Raw genomic sequence first — 16,897 nt, 5'->3', positions numbered from 1 at the left:
GTAGTTTGACAAAACAAATGGAAAATCAAAGCGAATCAAAGTCTTTCTGAGATATTAGGTTGGTTGGAGAGCTGTGAGGAGATTTAAGGGCTGTAATGTTGTCCCCCATATTTTTTTTTCTTTTTCCAAAACATTCTAGGAGTTCAACAGACTGTAGCAGCTATGTGGTGCCCAGGTTTCAACAGGGAGTGTGGAGCTTTGGTGTCTGTTTGCTCGTATTTACAGAAGCCCTCTAATGTTACTGGAGTGCAGATTATTCAGCAAAGGCTGAAAGTGGCGTATCAAGAATGTAGGCCTAAAAAGCGGCATCTGGGACAGGCTTTTCAACAATTAATCAAACCACAAAAGATAGCATATCAGCCTGGAGGGGGTGAAAGAGTGAGTAGGAAAACACTGATGGACAGACAAGCACAGAAGAAATCAAAATTATTAGACTTCTGGCATGAGAAAGAAAAATGTAAGGAAAAAGATCCCTAAAAAAATATGGATTTGCTGACATCAATTTCCACTTCCAACACGCTGGCATGGAAAAAAGCAACATTTCTGAAGTTTTATCAATGTTTGAAAGAGGGGTGAAGATAGAGAAGAGTTGCCAAAACAAGCAGCAGGAGCTCTGAGGCCAGGGGAGCCGTAAGTGCAGGCTCTGACCTTTTTTTTAATGGTAGAGCAACATACTGATCCCACACATAGTGAGATGTCTTCACAGAAAATAGGAACCCTAACTCTGCTGAGAGCCCCTACAGACCATATGACAATATCAGCAGTGTGATATGTAAGAATGTGTAAATGCCAAAGTAAAAAATCTCACAGTGAGAATGTGTGTGCGAGCATGTGTGTGTAGGTGTGAGTGTGTGCGCCTTTGGCAGCAGGTCAGGGCTGGGCAGGAACAGACCAGTGGTGCAGCTGTTATTATTGGGTCTACAGGGACCTGGTGGCTGGGGAGAGTCAATTAGCCCCAGATTTATGCCTCTTAGTGTGTATAAGTGTGTGTTTGTGTGTCTCTTCACACAGAAGTTCGGTTCAGAGTGTATGCAATCAACAGTAGTCAAACTCTAACAGAACACTGACACTCTGTGGACTTTGTTGGTACTGCAAAGATTTACATTCACAAGTAAACAGAAGTATGTTTAAAAAAAATACCACTCATATGGTTTCCATATCTTTCCTTCTCAGCTCATGTCATGTCAGTCAATCAAACAGCAAAAAGAAATGGTTGAAAAACATGTGTCTGTGTTACTATGTTGGGTGTGTGCAGCTAAAACAGGTTGACAGCTAACAAAACTGAAGAGGAAACGCAAGTGAGAGTGCACCACTATACACACCATTCCCTGACAACACATATCAGCAGGTGGAGGAGTGATGGAGTGGGTTCTGAATCCATATATACTGCACATCCACAGAACATACACATATAAACACAGACAGCTGGTTCAAGATATTTCACATATGGCTGTGGTCTGTTAGTCGTGAATGGTACAGTAAAAGGAGGAAAGACTAGAAGGTTCATGCATTTTCTTACATTGTGTCATACGTTCTATTTACATTACTAAATAAACACAAATCCCGTTTTCTCTTCAAACATCAAGAGTATCAAGCCCTTATCATAATCATGTTTTAAGGAAAAATAAGGCAAGATAAGCTAAAAATGGAGCCATTTATGATCCCGGCTCAAAGTAAACAAGCTGGGTCATTTAGAAGAGAGCAATGGGTGTGGTAATGAAAAGCAGTTGGGCTGGTTTCCGTCGGAGCTAATCAGAAAACTAAGAGAAGTGCCCTATAATAAAGGCAACTGCAAAACTATACCATCACTGGCTTGCATCCACCGTGACAAGTGCAAGTAGAACATATAAACAAAGACGAGAGGCCTACACCGGAAACACGGTTCTTCTTTTAGTGCACAAAAATCCTTCAGTGAGACCAACCGAATTCAACAAAAACCACAAAGTGATGACAGAATCAACCTTAAACACAGCATAACTATTTAATAACAAAAATAAATGAATAAACTTTCAGGTTTGACTATTAGAATACTTTGATTCTTAAATAATTATGCTTAAAGTGCTTCATATACTGTAGTTAAGCATATCTTATAATTAGTAAATAGTTATGTGTCATAATTCATTTTAATTGATTTTTATGTATATGCATACATCAATGTCTCTCCTTCATATATGTGCATATATACAAATATATGTATAGACATGTATATATACTCCACTAAAGAATCCAGCACCCCACCTCACAAGAGAAGAGACCAGAAGGAAATGGGGGGAAGGGGAAGGAAAGAACAACAATCACCCTCTCTTTTCAATCAGGGAGGTCAGAGTGTTTTCACTCATTAATCATACATTAATATTCAGACAAACACAGCTTGTTTTTCTACTTTAGAAAAACAGAACCTCTCTCCCATCTCTCCCTCCCCCTCTGACAGACCTCTCAGATCCAATAGCCTCCTCCTCTTTCATAGCTTACACAGCATGTGTTAAGTTGTCAAATGCTTAAAAATAGCATGGCACACAGTGTGTGTGAACAGGTACTCACCTCTTACACACAAAGCATGGCTGGGTCCCTATATATTACACAGAGACAGACATGCACACACATGCATACACATACAGCAATGGTTAAATTAGCATGGGCTGAACCACCCAGACTCCCCTTTAACAAAATCACTTCAGTAGCCAAACACCCGGCATGGGTAGATATCCCATCAGCCACTGGCAATCCTGAGAGGGAGTGTTCTCGTGTGAAACGCTAAGCCGATAGGCTCCAGATGTGTACGCATGCTCACATATACACAAACACACACATGCACACATTTATTCAGACTGGACACAGAGAGGCAGACTAACAACAAAGAGACAGAAAAACCAGAACACTGTGACACAAACAATATCGGGAGCATGCACAGACATGGAAAGTGCACACACACACAAACACACACAGATATAGAGGTAGAGAAATTAAAGGCTAAGAAGATTTAGGAGTTAAAAATAGATAAGGCGGGAGTGAGGAGCTATAGAGCAGCCTACTGCTAGCCCTCACGACAGAGGATACAGGCACACCTGTGCTGCAACTAAACTTACAGCAAAGATGGTCTCTTACAAAGACAGAGCAACAGGAGAGAGTGAAGCATACCATAAAACATTTGTTCTTTTTTTTTTTAGTGTATCAGCTTTTTCCAATTATTATTCTAGTTGAAAGTGCAACAAGCTCATCACATGCCATATGTAGTAGAATAGCTGCCAAATGCAAAGCACACCGCACAGACAACAGGGGTTATGAACATCGGCCATGTGAGCATGTGCATCCTCGGGAACACACAAACTTACACACACAAGCAGAGTGAGATAGCAAAACTGCATGGCTGAACACAGGCTTAGAGCTCTCCGTATGTTAATCTGGCCCATTGATAAGACCTGCTGAGCTGCTTTCTGCTCCCACACTCTTCATAATACAGACAAACTAACAGGTGCACACACCGGCAGAAACACACACGCATGGCCAAATATTAATGTTGATAATCTCACCAATGAACACAGGCAATATAAATATACTGAAAATAGATCAAGTATACTTAAACAAATAAAAGCTGACCATTGTTGTTGTTGACCATTTCGAGTACACACACACACACACACACACACACATAGATATATATTAATATAGATAGATAGATAGATAGATAGATAGATAGATAGATAGATAGATAGATAGATAGATAGATAGATAGATAGATAGATAGATAGATAGATAGATAGATAGATAGATAGATAGATAGATAGATAGATCCCAAAATCTGTATTGGTATTGAAAATTACATGCAGTTGGGATTTTTCACTCCATTATAAATAAAATTTCATGGCATAACAAAGTTATGTAATAATAATAATAATAATAATAATAATAATAAGCTGCTGGATTGTATCTACAAATTATTAGTACTGAAAAATAACTATTCTCCGATTTGAGGACTACAAGGATGCTTATATAAAAAAAAAAAAACACACACCTCTCTCAAATGCATGCTTTCAAGCTGGGCTTCAGCCTCCTGTGCCGCCATGGTTATTATGCCTGTCCGCTGTCCCCGTCCACCATGTCCCTGACCCTGAAGCATCTCCAGCAGCCTCTGAATGCTTTCGTCTCGAGCACCCAGTGTCTGCTTCTGAGAGTCAATTCTCAGCTCCATCTCTTCCATGGTCTTCCTCAGCAGGGACAGCTCCTTGGCTTGCCGCTCATGCTCCGATTGCAGTTGGAAGAAGTTTTCTTCTGACGGATCCAGGGGAGGAGGTGAGGAAAATCCATCACAACCAGGCACCTGACAGGGGCTACAGGTCCGAAGGGCACTCGAGCTGGAGGTTACTCCCAAACCTTGGCTGAGACCATAAAGAGGCTGACTTGGGTTGTTCCTCAGCCCAGGCTGAATGGTGTTGGCAGGGCTTAGTCTCTGTGAGGCTACTGCAGTGGTACAGCCATACCCAGGGCTGTGAATGATGATGTCAGCTTCCTGTTGCCTTGGATTGTAGGTGTTGGATGGGCTTGCTCTGGGGCTGTTCTTTGTTGCAGGACTGTGCAGGTTGCTGGGACTTTGTCTGGGGCTGTGGCCAGGGCTGAGACCCCCTCTGAAGTCAGGGTCCACATGGTGTTCTCGATAGGAGTTTCCCTGCTGCCGCTGTTGCCGCAAGCGACAGTTCATCTCCCTGTGAGCTCTCAGCTCTTCCTGAAGCTCCTGTACTGTTAGTGGAAGCTGCTATAAAGACAAATTTTCATTTCATTCAGTAATCACATATTAATTATGATTGCCAAAACTGAAATTTGAGAATAGACATGGCATACACAGTGTCACATAAAACAGACCTTGTTTCTTCTGATATCCCCTGGCTGCAGCAGATAGATGTGATGCAGAAAACACACACAGATATACAGCACATAAAGCCAAAGTAAAAAGCAAGCAGACAAAAAATAAATGCCTCTAAATAGCTGTCATGTAGATAACTGCAGTCATCGTCGTTTGTAAAGTTGCTGAATTAAAGTTACACAGTTTGGCCACAAGGGGGCGAGCTTTCCTCTAGAAACAGAGGGAGAACAGAAAGTGATGAAAGGAGAAGTAAGATGGGTTCATTTGCAATTTCAAGTTGAATGGTAATGTGAAATGTCTGTTTTGAGCCTTATTTAAAAAAATAAATAGATAAAAAAACATATAGAGTCAGCTACTCTGATGTTTCTGTATAGTAATTTAGGGATTTAACTAAAAGTGTTTCATCTTCAGTTTTCCTAAGGCTGTTTCTTTAGTAAATTAGGGTAGAAGATTGCAGAGTTGTTGGAAGTATGTGATTCCAAAACATGGGTTCTGGGTTCTTGGAAGTTTCTAGGTATGTAAAAGGATGTTCAAATAAATTCTGAAAGAAGAACGAAGCCAGTGCAGAGCTTTTTAAACTGCAAGTATCCTTTTTTTATGTTTGGTTTTGGGTAGAGGTATCAAAAACTTGGAAGTATAGCAACAATGTACTTTGGAAAGCCAGTAAGAAGTGAATTACAGAAATCAAGTTTGCTAATGACAAATGCATAAATCAGTCTTTCAGCATCTTTTTGAGTGATCAATTATCATATATTTAAAATTTCCATAATGAATAAAAATGATAGTTTTGGAACTTTTTTATATAAACACGAGGCATTTCATAAACATGGTAAACATGAAATACTTAATTTTTTAATCTTTTTTTATCCTGCATGGTCAGTTATAAACATCTCCTTTGGTAAAGAGTCAAAGTTCAGACCTGGTTTTTAGAGCAATTAGGGGACTTTTTGCCCATTCTCCCTGTAAAATGCTTGCTCATCTTGCAACTCTTGAGGTAGCTTTTTCATTATTTTTAACAGATGGTGTGACTTTTCCCCCCAGTGATTGCTGGTATTTAAACCCAGGGAAAGGTTCCCCATATCAATGGCAGCAACAGAGGCCTAAAACACAATTGTTTAATTGCATCTGGAAAAGTCTTCTTTCCATTAAGTTTTGCAACCATTATTTTATGTGGCCTAACATTTATACTTTATATCATCAAATGAGAGGATTTGGTGGTTTGTAAACTGGAGATCAGTTAAGTTTAGTTTAGTTTAGTGGTATTGATCATGATAAACAACAAAGTATGAGACAAAAAATGAATAAGAATCCTCAGCAAAAACAAAAAACTAAAGTTTAAGTAATATTATTCATTTTCTGTGGGAAGCTATTACTCATTTTTTGCTCAAATATTCTGATTTCTCTGCTTCTGTCCAGAAGGTGGGGAGCACCAAGGACACAGACTTGAGACGTAGGAGGGAGACGAGGGCGAACACGGATAATCAATGCAACAGCCAGCACTGAATATCAAGTTAGAGTGGGAGGACAATCATCAGTGCACAAACATACACAGCAAAGACTGTGCACATGTGTACACATACACGATTACACAACACACACACTAAACAAACAGATGGCTGGGGGGACAACACGGTCACTGTAGCTGAGAGAAAAGGTGACATTCTTTATGTTAATTCCAAAGTTCTCCTGTCAGACTGAACTCTTTCCTACTGTGTCACAGTGAGCAAGGTAAAAAAAATGAGGGGGGTGCTGGAAAAAACTGTGAGAAAGGACAAGATCAACATATAAAAGGCATGAAAAATCAGTATTAACACTTTTCTTTTAGTTTTGTCTAGAAGGATTCTAAATATTACAACACACATTAAGGGTTAAAGCTGAGAGAAAATCATTGTAGCAGTTCAATGAAGTAGACAAATCAATGTTGCAACTACTGGAGCTGAACAACTGCAGGAGTGTGTGTGAAGGACAGCCAGATTATAAGATTATAACAAATATAAAGGCAGAAAGACAGAAAGAGTGAAATAGTCACATTTTTTATATTAGATAATAGTTGTTGGTAACTACATAACCATTAAAGTTAAACTGCAACATAATATAAAGCAAACACTTGATTAACGCTAAAAAAAAACATATAAATAGGTGCAATCTACCTTCTCCTCTGCATGAACTCTTTAAACTTGCCAGAAAATGGACAGATTGTGTAAATTAAAATGCAGGGGAGTGATCAAGGATGAGTAAATGCAGTATGCAGAAGGGGGAAAAACTGATAATCAGCTTATAAATATATACACACACACACACATATATATATATATATATATATATATATATATATACCTATAACAGGCAACTTAATGCACCAAAAGCGAACAGATGTTGGATTGGCATCTATTTTCTTCCCTTTAAATTTTGAACTTTTTTTCATTTTTGCTTTTAAAATAAGAAAAAGTGTATGTGTGCGTGCAAGAGTGTCACAACATCCGCATACTGTGTGATAAAGTGAAATGAAAAAGCTATAAATACAAATGCAGAGGTGGCTCCTTGGTTACAATGGGAGAGCGAAGACATGATTTAAGTTTTTGCATGTTCAAGATAAAGAGCAACACAAATTCGATAAGACAAGTTTCCGCATAGTGTGAACTGCTTTCTGAAATACACCATAATGAAGAGCAAATTTCAGGTATTTTCCTCTCAAGGGGGCACTAGGAAAAATAGACACACAAGGAAGTAAAACATTCCACAAACAAGTGGGAAAACAGAAGGCTTACAGGATTTACTAAAATAAAAAATAAAAAACGCTGAGAAAAGATAAACAGATACTGCACAGTAACCATGCAGACAGATGGGTAACACCTCACACTGAGTGGGATACACTATGGGGAGAGATAGCACAGAACAGACTGGTCACCATTCCTTCAAGAGAAGCTGTGAGCTTTTTTTTTAGAACTGGGCAAACACCTTGAGTGGATGCCACGTTCCCATGGAAACTCATGGAGCCTGGCAAACATTGTTACAACTTAACTGCATGGAAGCCTTTCAATGCAACCTTGAAGATGAGAAGAAATGATTTTACAAGAGAGACATGATGTTCATAGGAGATGGGCGGGTTAACACAATATGTCCGACTGTGATGTGTAATTAAACAAAGTGAACCTTATATCATTATATCAAGAGTGGCACTTGGTTTTAATGTGACTCAGGTTGCAGTAGCTGAAACAGTAAATAGAAATATTTAGCATTTATTTGTTTGTCAGCATTCCTACCTGTAAATCTTCTTGGTTTATCCTGTACTGATCCTTCACAACTGAGGTCCTCATTCCCTCCTCACGCCTACCCCCCTTGTCTCTCTTTACATCTGGGGTCCAGAAGTTGACACTATTCATGCTGTGACCTGTCTTTCCATCCCTTCCTCCATCCAGCTCTCTCCGGAGGGTGTCATTCTCTCTCTGCAGCTCCTTCAGCTGAGCCTGAAGATCATAGGTGGAAACATCTCCCCGTCCAGCTGAATCTAGAGTGTGTGTAAATCTTCCAGACTGCCGTCTCAGATTGGAAGTACCTGCAGTAAGCATGGTTTGGTCTCCAGCAGATTCTGACATGTGATGCATCCCAGAGGATGTGATGTTTGGGCTGCTGCCCATGGTTGTTGCCCGGCCAGTGTAGGAGGAGCGGCTGGTACTTCGGCCTAATGTCATGGTGCTTTTGGGGTACCCACCAGAGGGTTCCAAGGTCTCACGTTCACTGGGATACACAGTGCTGGAAGTGGTGTAGGCAGCACTCAAAGACTGGATGTTCTCCATCGACAGAGTTTTACCACCTGGAGCCGTTGCTGAACCATGAGTTGAGCCTTTGTCTGCTGCTGTACCAGCTTTGATTTTCAAAGCTGGCCTTGACACTGACCCTTGAGCCCCAGCAAATTTGGATGCTGGTGCAGGCACACCCCCTGACACAGAGCCTGGCTCAAGCCCAGAGCGGGACCCTGGTGCTGAGCTTACAGCCTGCTTACCTTTGCCCTGTTTAGGAGACCTTGAGAAGCGTGAATGCGATGTGCTGACATCACTCTTTGCAGCAGCAGACAGCTTGCTGTGTGAGGGCTTGGCTCTTATGTTTAAAGGCATTGTTGTATGGCAGAATATGACGTCAGGGAAGAAATTGTAAGAGTTGGACTAATTTTCATGTCCCCTGAAGGAGCCAGAATGAAGAACAGAATAAAGGCCACTTCTCAACCATTCAGTTTTCACCTGTCCAGCCCTGACAGTTTAGGGCTTGAGGCTGGGTCTTATTTAGTATTTTTAGTAAAAAATGGCAGTGACCGTTGGCAATGGAGCACTCAGACACATAGACCAGAGGTCTTGTGATTCCCACTATAAACCAGGTCATCATGGATTCTAAAGAGGAAAAGAGAAATATAAAGACAAATCAAACTGCAATGACAGAAAAATATTTAGTATTTAAAAAAGAAAAAAATATGACCATGACAAGGGATTACAACTCTTTTTCATTATGCAACACAAACCTCCCCAGCAGAACATTTAATTATTTGTAAAACCTAACATAAAACCTAACCTGTAACAGAGACTCTCGATTTTTCTTGGGGAGAGGTCTTTAGGCAGTAAAGAACTGGAAAGCAAGACTGTGGAACCCCACAAGCTGAGAACCACTGATCTTGTGAACAACTTCTCATACAGTTACTACAGCACTTGGTAATCCTCTCTTCCTTATCAAGGATTGTGGGAGTGTTGAGAACAGGAAATCAACTTCTATTTTAATGACCAGACTATAGATTAGTGGTGGAACACAGAATACTGCCAGCCACTCTAACATGTTTGCCAGCTGAGTTTAAAACAGAGCCAAAGTCGTCACTTTAGAGGATGCATTGAGCAAGAGGAGATGGACACCATTTCAGCACCGCGGACAGCACTAAACGTAATTGTTGAAAGCTGCTTGGACTCAAATGCCCTCTGAGGTTTGAGGAAAAAAGAAAAAACACTGTGCGATTTGTTTTGGCCTCAGGAGATTGCAGTGGGAATTGGAAGACCAGTCTTCATTATCTGCAATCCCTTATGGGCAATTGCAAATATACAGTCAAACTTTGTCAGGCTGTAGACATACCTCAGGCTTCAACTAAAAATAGAGGTCAAAAATAGATACTTTGAATTTAGGCCAAATTCTAGTTGATCCAACGAGATCCAAAATATTATAAAGTTTATCCACAATAGAACAAATCAATGTCTTAAAAGCCATGCATTATCAAAGCAATATATATATATATATATATGTATAAACCCCAGCCCATGGTGGACTAGATATTGGGGTCTGTGCAAAACAGAAGCAAATCCAAATGATAATCCCTCCTCTAATCTAAGAGGATTGGGTGCTGGGAGTCACTGCACGGGATACAACTGGGAGATTGGTTAAGTCTGCTTGTCAGTCATAACATAGCCGTCAATCCCTTATCCACTATTGTTTGAGAATTAAAATTGTGCCTCCAGTGCAAGTAAAGGAATCACCGATTGCATGAATAATTAAAGTACATCGCGAAAGAATTGGATCATTTAATTATAACTGCAATTATAAGATAATAAAGTTAGGTATCTACTTATTTTTAAACTAAGTAGTGGCATACATGTCATGGCAGTATTAAACTTACATTATTCGCATTAAGATGGAGGTGCCCTAACTCGGGTGTGCGTTCAACGGCCACGCACCAACTTTACAGAGCTGTACGCTCTCGTGTCAAGCGGAGTGAAATCATTAAAAAAAAAAAAAAAAGACAGATGTGAAAGCGTAAATCACATGTCTGCCTCACTTCGTGTTGTACCACAACCGCCTGCACTTACTTCTAAGTTGACAGCCAGCTGTTGCCGCACAGGAAAGTCGAGTCACCGTCCCAGCTGCAACAGCAGAATTTATAAATGTGCATGACTAATTATCATCCACACGCTGAGTATCATGAAGTTCAACATACACCAAACCTGGCGTAATGATCAAACAACGGAGCAGTCTGTAGTTCTCACATGGAGAAAACGGTCGTTGTGCATGTGACCACGCAACCTGGACACAAACGCCCCGAATAATTCTACTACGACCACGGCATGAGGGATTAGTTTCTTGCTCATATGCACACGGCTACATGAGTTGGAGCTAGTGCCTTACATAATGGTTAATCTGTCACGCAAACTGACCGCACACAATTTCATTTGTTTGAATAATGTGCTCATATAACGCCGGGAAGTCCAGGTGTGTACTCAACGCGTAGCTTACCGGACAGGCACCTCTCCATCACTGCTGACTCCCGGTCGTATCCTGTCCGACCTCGGCGCAGACTCCATGATCTCACCGGCTCAGCTATGACCTGTCCTGCCATCGGGTCCGCGTGGGCGCGCAAAAACCCAGCTGGCGCGTGCGCGACCGAGCGACGAGCTGGGGCCGCATGAAAAGCGATGATTGGATGGTTTCCTTTCCAGACCACCTACACAAGTGTCAGTCGGTTATGACACTTGTAAATTCTTCAGTTTGAGAAATTAATTCTGAGACATTACAACAAATAAAAAGGAAGCTTTAAATGTATTATTATTCTTTTTTTTACGCACGAATTCGTATGAAAGTTGATTGCACTGAATATAAATACAATCCAGAATAGAATCTATTGCATAACTCAATAAAGACTTAAATGGCGTGACCTGAGGTATTCCAGAGCAGGTTGAACATTTTACATGGGGATTGCAGCTGCTGAGTTTATCATATTTCCATTCACCATAACTATTTTTGATCAGAGGTTTCACTCTCAGAAAAGAGATGCCATCTGTCAGGTAGAGTTGCCAGATCATGATGCAGAAAATGAAATTGGGACAGTAGTTCACAGGATAGACTACAGTCACATTACAAGTGTACATGGGGATTTATTTTCAATATTTTACTGCAGTTACCATCATTAGGCTTAACTTGAATATCGTTTACTACCACGTTATTCTTTGCATTGGTGCACAACAACCCACTCACACTAAAGGCTGCTGAGAAGTCACAGGTGGCTTTTTGTTTTTATTTATTTATTTCAGCTTGAACTGCAGTGAATAAAGCTTTTAGTGATGTGTAACTTGTAAGAAATCATCACTATAGTTTCATTTCCTCCCAGCATCTAACCAAAGAGAAGTGAAATTTTCAAAGTACAGGGTGGGGTTGTTTTGCAGGTAGACATTACTGTGGTCTTAATATATTTCTGAGATGAAGTTACTCATGTGGATTAAAGTCAGATTTATCAGCATTGCAATTAACTGCAGGCCACAAATTCTTCCTCAAAGTTCAATACAGACAAAGATGAATTCACTTAGAGGTTTAAAAAAAATGAAATATTAAGACTGAAATCAGTATCACATCCTGAAAGGCAAATAGCACATTTTTAACAGCTTTAATTTTTGGCATGTGATAACAGATAGGCACAGAAGTATTTATGATAACTGAGGTCCACTTAACAGAGGTTGTCTTTTTTTTTAAGAGATTTAATAACACTGAGACATCACACCAGTGCTTTTCTTATCATGTCTCTCTGATATCTGCATCATAAAATATAACAATCTGTAAAAGTGAACTATACAGGCATACAACAAAATAATTTATATAAAGAAATGTACATATCTATAGAATGGTCACTTTGTCAAAATGAGGTCATGTCAGAAGGGAGGAATTCCACTCATTAGTTCTCCATTAAAAGGACATCATATAAAACTTTCACTCATTTTGTTGTCATAAAATTTGAGGTTATCTGATGACAATGCCATTCTCATTCGATTCCAGAAAATTGGTTGAACCCTTGGGTTTTTTGGCCAGGACAACACAGACTTTCTGCACAACCTCTTCCTCAGCTGAAGGTACTTCAGTTTTGGGAACATCTCATCTAGCAGAACCAGCACAGCTGCATCCACCTTTTTAAAGAAAGTTCCAGAAATTAATTTTTTAGTGTGAACATAAACATCTCACAGAGGTTAAAAGACAGACGCCCACAAAAATAAATACATGAAAATAAAAAGTTACCTTCTCATCGAGAAGCCTCTGCTGTACCATGAAGAAAGCCTGGCGGATCACACCGTTTACCATCTCGCTTCCATCTGCCCCCCTGGACAGCACAAACACTGTCTTCACACTGCTGTGCACAGCATTATGTAGATTGTCAATACAAGAAAGTCCAGGAATCCAGTCCCGTTCTTCCAAGCAGAGACTAAATCTCCTGTGGCCGCAGTTCTCCAGATTGACAGTCAACTCTTTGTAAACCCAATCCCTCACAGCGTGGTTCTTGGTATCAAACACCACAAAAGCATCATAGTGATGACATGAGTCTCTACCAGCCAGCTGCGAGTAGCCTTTATGTCCTGCCCACAGCACCTGAAGGCAGTACCACACATCCCAGCCATAGAGATGTTGCAGCAGAGGAAGGACAGTAAACGTCACAGCCAAGAAGGAACAGATGACAAAGGCTAAGCTACCATATATGTCCTGGCAGGATCGCTGGTCCATTGACAGCACCCGCTCCCCCTGTTGAGACTCTGGGAATTCACAGCGAATATGAGTGGTCATTTGAGGAATTTGTACTGAAGTAGTCCGCAAGAAGTCAGCAAACCAGGATGTATCACAGTCGCATTTGAAGGGGTTGTCATGCAGGGTGAGTTTTTGAAGGACACTGCCACTTTTAAAAGGTGCAGGGAGACGCTGATGGTTCAGCTCTTTGATCTGATTGTGGCTGAGATACAGATATTGTAGTGACTTTGCCTCACTGAAGAAATTCTCAGGAATATCAGTAAGGTAATTGTGACTGAGATCCAGAAGGGAAAAGCTGGCTCCAAATTCTATGGCTTCATCCGGCAAATCAGTCAGGAAGTTTCGACTCAGGTCCAGGTGACATAAATTGCTAAGTGCTGAGATGTTTCTCCAGGGGAAATACTTGAGCAAATTGCTGCTGATGCTGAGGGCCTTAATGCTTATTGGGAAGTTACACAGCACTTCTGGTGTCACTGACTTCAAATGATTATTAGAGATGTCAAGGTAGTTGAGCGCTGTTAGGTTCTGGAAGAAATGGGTGTACTTATTGTTATCAGATCCCCACATTATGTCTAGGTTATTTCCACTAAAGTAGAAGTATTCCAAAGAACTGCTGATCAGCCATTGATCTATTCGCATCCCAATGCCATTGTTTGCCAGGCTTAGCACTTTTAAGTTTGTCAGATTATGAAGGAACTCAAAACGATGGCCCATGCCCCTCATTTTGAAATGAAAGTCGTTGTTACTAACATCTAATACCTTCAGAGTGGATTTGAGTTCACTGAAGGCATTGTCGTGATAAAGATCAAGCCTATTGTAAGACATATTCAGAAACACTAAATTCTTCATGTTTCTAAACACCCCTCCCCTCAATGTCTGGCTCATATAGTTGTAAGAAAGATCTAAACAAACTGAATTTTCTAATCCTATTAACATTTTTTCATGAAGTCTCACAATGTCATTTTGAGACAAGTCAAATGTCTTCTTGTCTTTGCAAAACTTATTCTTAAAATACCACGGTGGTGGGATTTGACATTCACTGTCCACTGTTGTTTCCAGGTTATCTGACTGGCTGGATTCCCAATTGTCACTTGAAAACATTGTTTCTCTGTCTATTATAATAGGAGGGTGGTCCTGAAGAGTGTCTGTATACACGTTCTGGCTCTGTAAGTTGTCCTTTCCCACAGTTGATGGGTTTGGCCAGGGTGGAAGAAAACTAAGCATGTTTTGGGAGAGATCTACATCAGTGAGAAAAGGTAACTGCTTCAAAGAAGTCATGTTGCATTCATTAATGAAGTTCATCCTCAGCTCAAGCTTTGTCAGATTTTGAAGTTTGGACAGAACTTTAAAACTTTCTCCTGAAAGTTTGTGGAAAAAATTACCGCTCAGCAGGAGATTTTGAAGTCCACGTATCTTTTCCATATCAGGGGAGAGGACCAATTCTGGAAATGTCTTTAGTGGTTCGTAGTTATAGATGAGGCTGATCCAAGTGAGGCCTGTCAGCTCTCCAAAGAAGGTGCCATTTCGTATAGCATATGCCAGGAAGTTGTCAGAGAGGTCCAGTCCCTTTAAATTCTTCAGTGGTCTGAAAAGGCCCTCTGGAAATGAATTCATAGAATTTCCCCTTAGGCTTAGGAAGGTGATGGAGCTGTTCTTGGCATAAAGGGAGTTTGGATAGAAAAGGAGAGATGCATTTTGTGGGCATGGAAAGCAAGGCCTTGCCGCATGGTCACAGCGCTGACAATTCCACTCTAAATTCAGGTATTCAAGGGCAGTTAGGTTGGCAAATGCTCCTTCTAAGACCTCGGTGATTGTATTTTCTCTTAAATCCAGTTTCTTCAGTGAGGATGGCAGTCCTTTAGGAACAGCTGTCAAGTTGTTATATCCTAAAGTAAGTTCTTTGAGTTTAGAGAGCTCTGTTAAAACGGTCTCATTAATGTAAAAGGACTGGTCACAAGGGTTTGCATAAAAGCAGTTCTTGGAAAGCAAAAGTGTTTCAAGATTTGGAGTGTTTAGAGGGGCAGCAATCCTGACAATGCAGTTATTCTGTAGATCAAGCACCTGCAGGCTTTCAGGTAACAGTGGAATGGAAGTGAGACTGTTTCCTGACAGATACAGGGATGTAAGATTTTGCAGGCTTTTAAAAGCATCAGGGTGGATCTTCATTTTGCATGAAGGGTTCTCTGGAGCTCTCAGCCTACCTGGTTGACAGTTACCCATTAATTTCAGAATGTTAAGGTTTGGAACACCAGTGAAGGCATCTGGGCCCACATACTGTATCCTAGTCAGACTCAAATTGACTAGCAACACAGAGTTAGCCTTGATGTGGGGGGTGGATTTGAGTGGTCTGTCAGAGCAGTCCACTATTGTAGAATTCATATCAGCATCACATGGGAAAAACTTGATGTTGATAGTCGTCCCATAAATAAGAAGCTGACTGAAGCTGATCATCATCAGAGCCTAAAAAAAAGGGGTAAAATTCAATTCAGTTTCATGTTGATGGCTCAGAAAATTTAGTTTGAGGAGCTATGCAATGCATTATTATTGTAATATACATTAAAGTACATTAAAATAAAACAAAAAATGACTTATTTCAAGTACACTTCTGTCCGTGATAATGCGAGTTTGCAATTTTATCAGAGTTAAATGAAGCACATCTCTCAGTGACATAGAATGGCATGAGACTTACCACAAGTGGTGGAAAATGCATTTTAAAATTCATATCAAGATGCAGAAATGTTTAATCCAAGTGGAGAGCACATAGGCACAAAAGAACATCAAGTTGTCTGTTCAGTGACAAGAAACGGGATCTTTTTCTGCAGAAGTGAAAGTATGTGGTCATAAAAGTGGCAGTCTGATGCAGACCATGTGATACTCAAGTCAAATTCATGGTCCAAAAATGGTAAATGTTTCACACTCATATTTTTCCTTAAATCTAATCATGGGTTTCACACAGTAATTAATAGCATATTTCTCACCCACACGTACCTCACACAATCCTTGTTGTTGCATTGTATGCAAGGCATTTTTCTCTGCAATCACACCAATGAAAATTCAGGGATAATGTGGGGGTTCTGCATTTAGCCAAGAATAATAAAGGCAAATATCATCCTAAGTGATTTAAAGGATAAAATACTTTTCAAAAAATGTCTTTCAGCTGATAGCGGGACCCATTTGAGCTGTTACTAGATGTGTAGTAAACCCTGAAGAAGCTTCCAAACAATTTTTAAGGACTTTTTTTTAACCTCTGACAATATATAGACAATGAAAAGCAAGAACCATTGATTGGAGGACAAAAAAATAAATAAATACCAGACTTTCTGAAATTGAGAGCCTACCAGCCATGATGCTGATAAACTCTGGGGCCACAACCATTTTCACATTTTGGCTTCATTTCAATAGCAACATCACACCTCAAAACTTTCATATCTTACATGGTTATGATGCTTTTATGTTAGCACAGTGTCCTCAAAAAGCCCAGCAGACACCTGCAGACAGCAGTTATGGTAG

The 16,897-nt window shown here is 40.3% G+C and overlaps 2 protein-coding genes across 13 annotated transcripts in view; both read right to left on the bottom strand.

The window, feature by feature from the left end:
- Positions 1–11,223, bottom strand: part of LOC121651356 (ERC protein 2-like) — a 156,555-nt gene extending 145,332 nt beyond the window's left edge. For 9 of the 12 annotated variants that reach the window (XM_042003489.1, XM_042003492.1, XM_042003491.1 and 6 more), the window contains exons 1-4: positions 11,120–11,223; positions 8,122–9,243; positions 4,858–4,881; positions 4,013–4,750 (exon numbers count right to left, since the gene is read on the bottom strand). In XM_042003489.1, the coding sequence (XP_041859423.1) occupies positions 4,013–4,750; positions 4,858–4,881; positions 8,122–8,973 (1,614 nt within the window). In that variant the 5' untranslated portion in view covers positions 8,974–9,243; positions 11,120–11,223. Of the gene's footprint in view, positions 1–4,012; positions 4,751–4,857; positions 4,882–8,121; positions 9,244–10,695; positions 10,750–11,119 lie in introns of all 12 variants that reach the window. The other 3 variants (XM_042003493.1, XM_042003501.1, XM_042003490.1) reach the window with 2 other exon arrangements.
- A 1,024-nt stretch (positions 11,224–12,247) lies between these two features.
- On the bottom strand, positions 12,248–16,163 carry tlr9 (toll-like receptor 9). Its single transcript, XM_042002867.1, has 3 exons — positions 16,077–16,163; positions 12,887–15,847; positions 12,248–12,777 (listed from the first exon to the last, which is right to left on the bottom strand). The coding sequence occupies exons 1-3, from the start codon at positions 16,107–16,109 to the stop codon at positions 12,571–12,573; spliced, it is 3,201 nt and encodes a 1,066-aa protein (XP_041858801.1). The 5' UTR covers positions 16,110–16,163; the 3' UTR covers positions 12,248–12,570.
- Between the last annotated feature and the right edge of the window lie 734 nt (positions 16,164–16,897).

The sequence above is a fragment of the Melanotaenia boesemani genome, chromosome 13 (genome assembly GCF_017639745.1).
Source record: "Melanotaenia boesemani isolate fMelBoe1 chromosome 13, fMelBoe1.pri, whole genome shotgun sequence".
NCBI classification, from domain to species: Eukaryota; Metazoa; Chordata; class Actinopteri; order Atheriniformes; family Melanotaeniidae; genus Melanotaenia; species Melanotaenia boesemani.
This window is presented reverse-complemented; position numbering and strand designations above follow the sequence as displayed.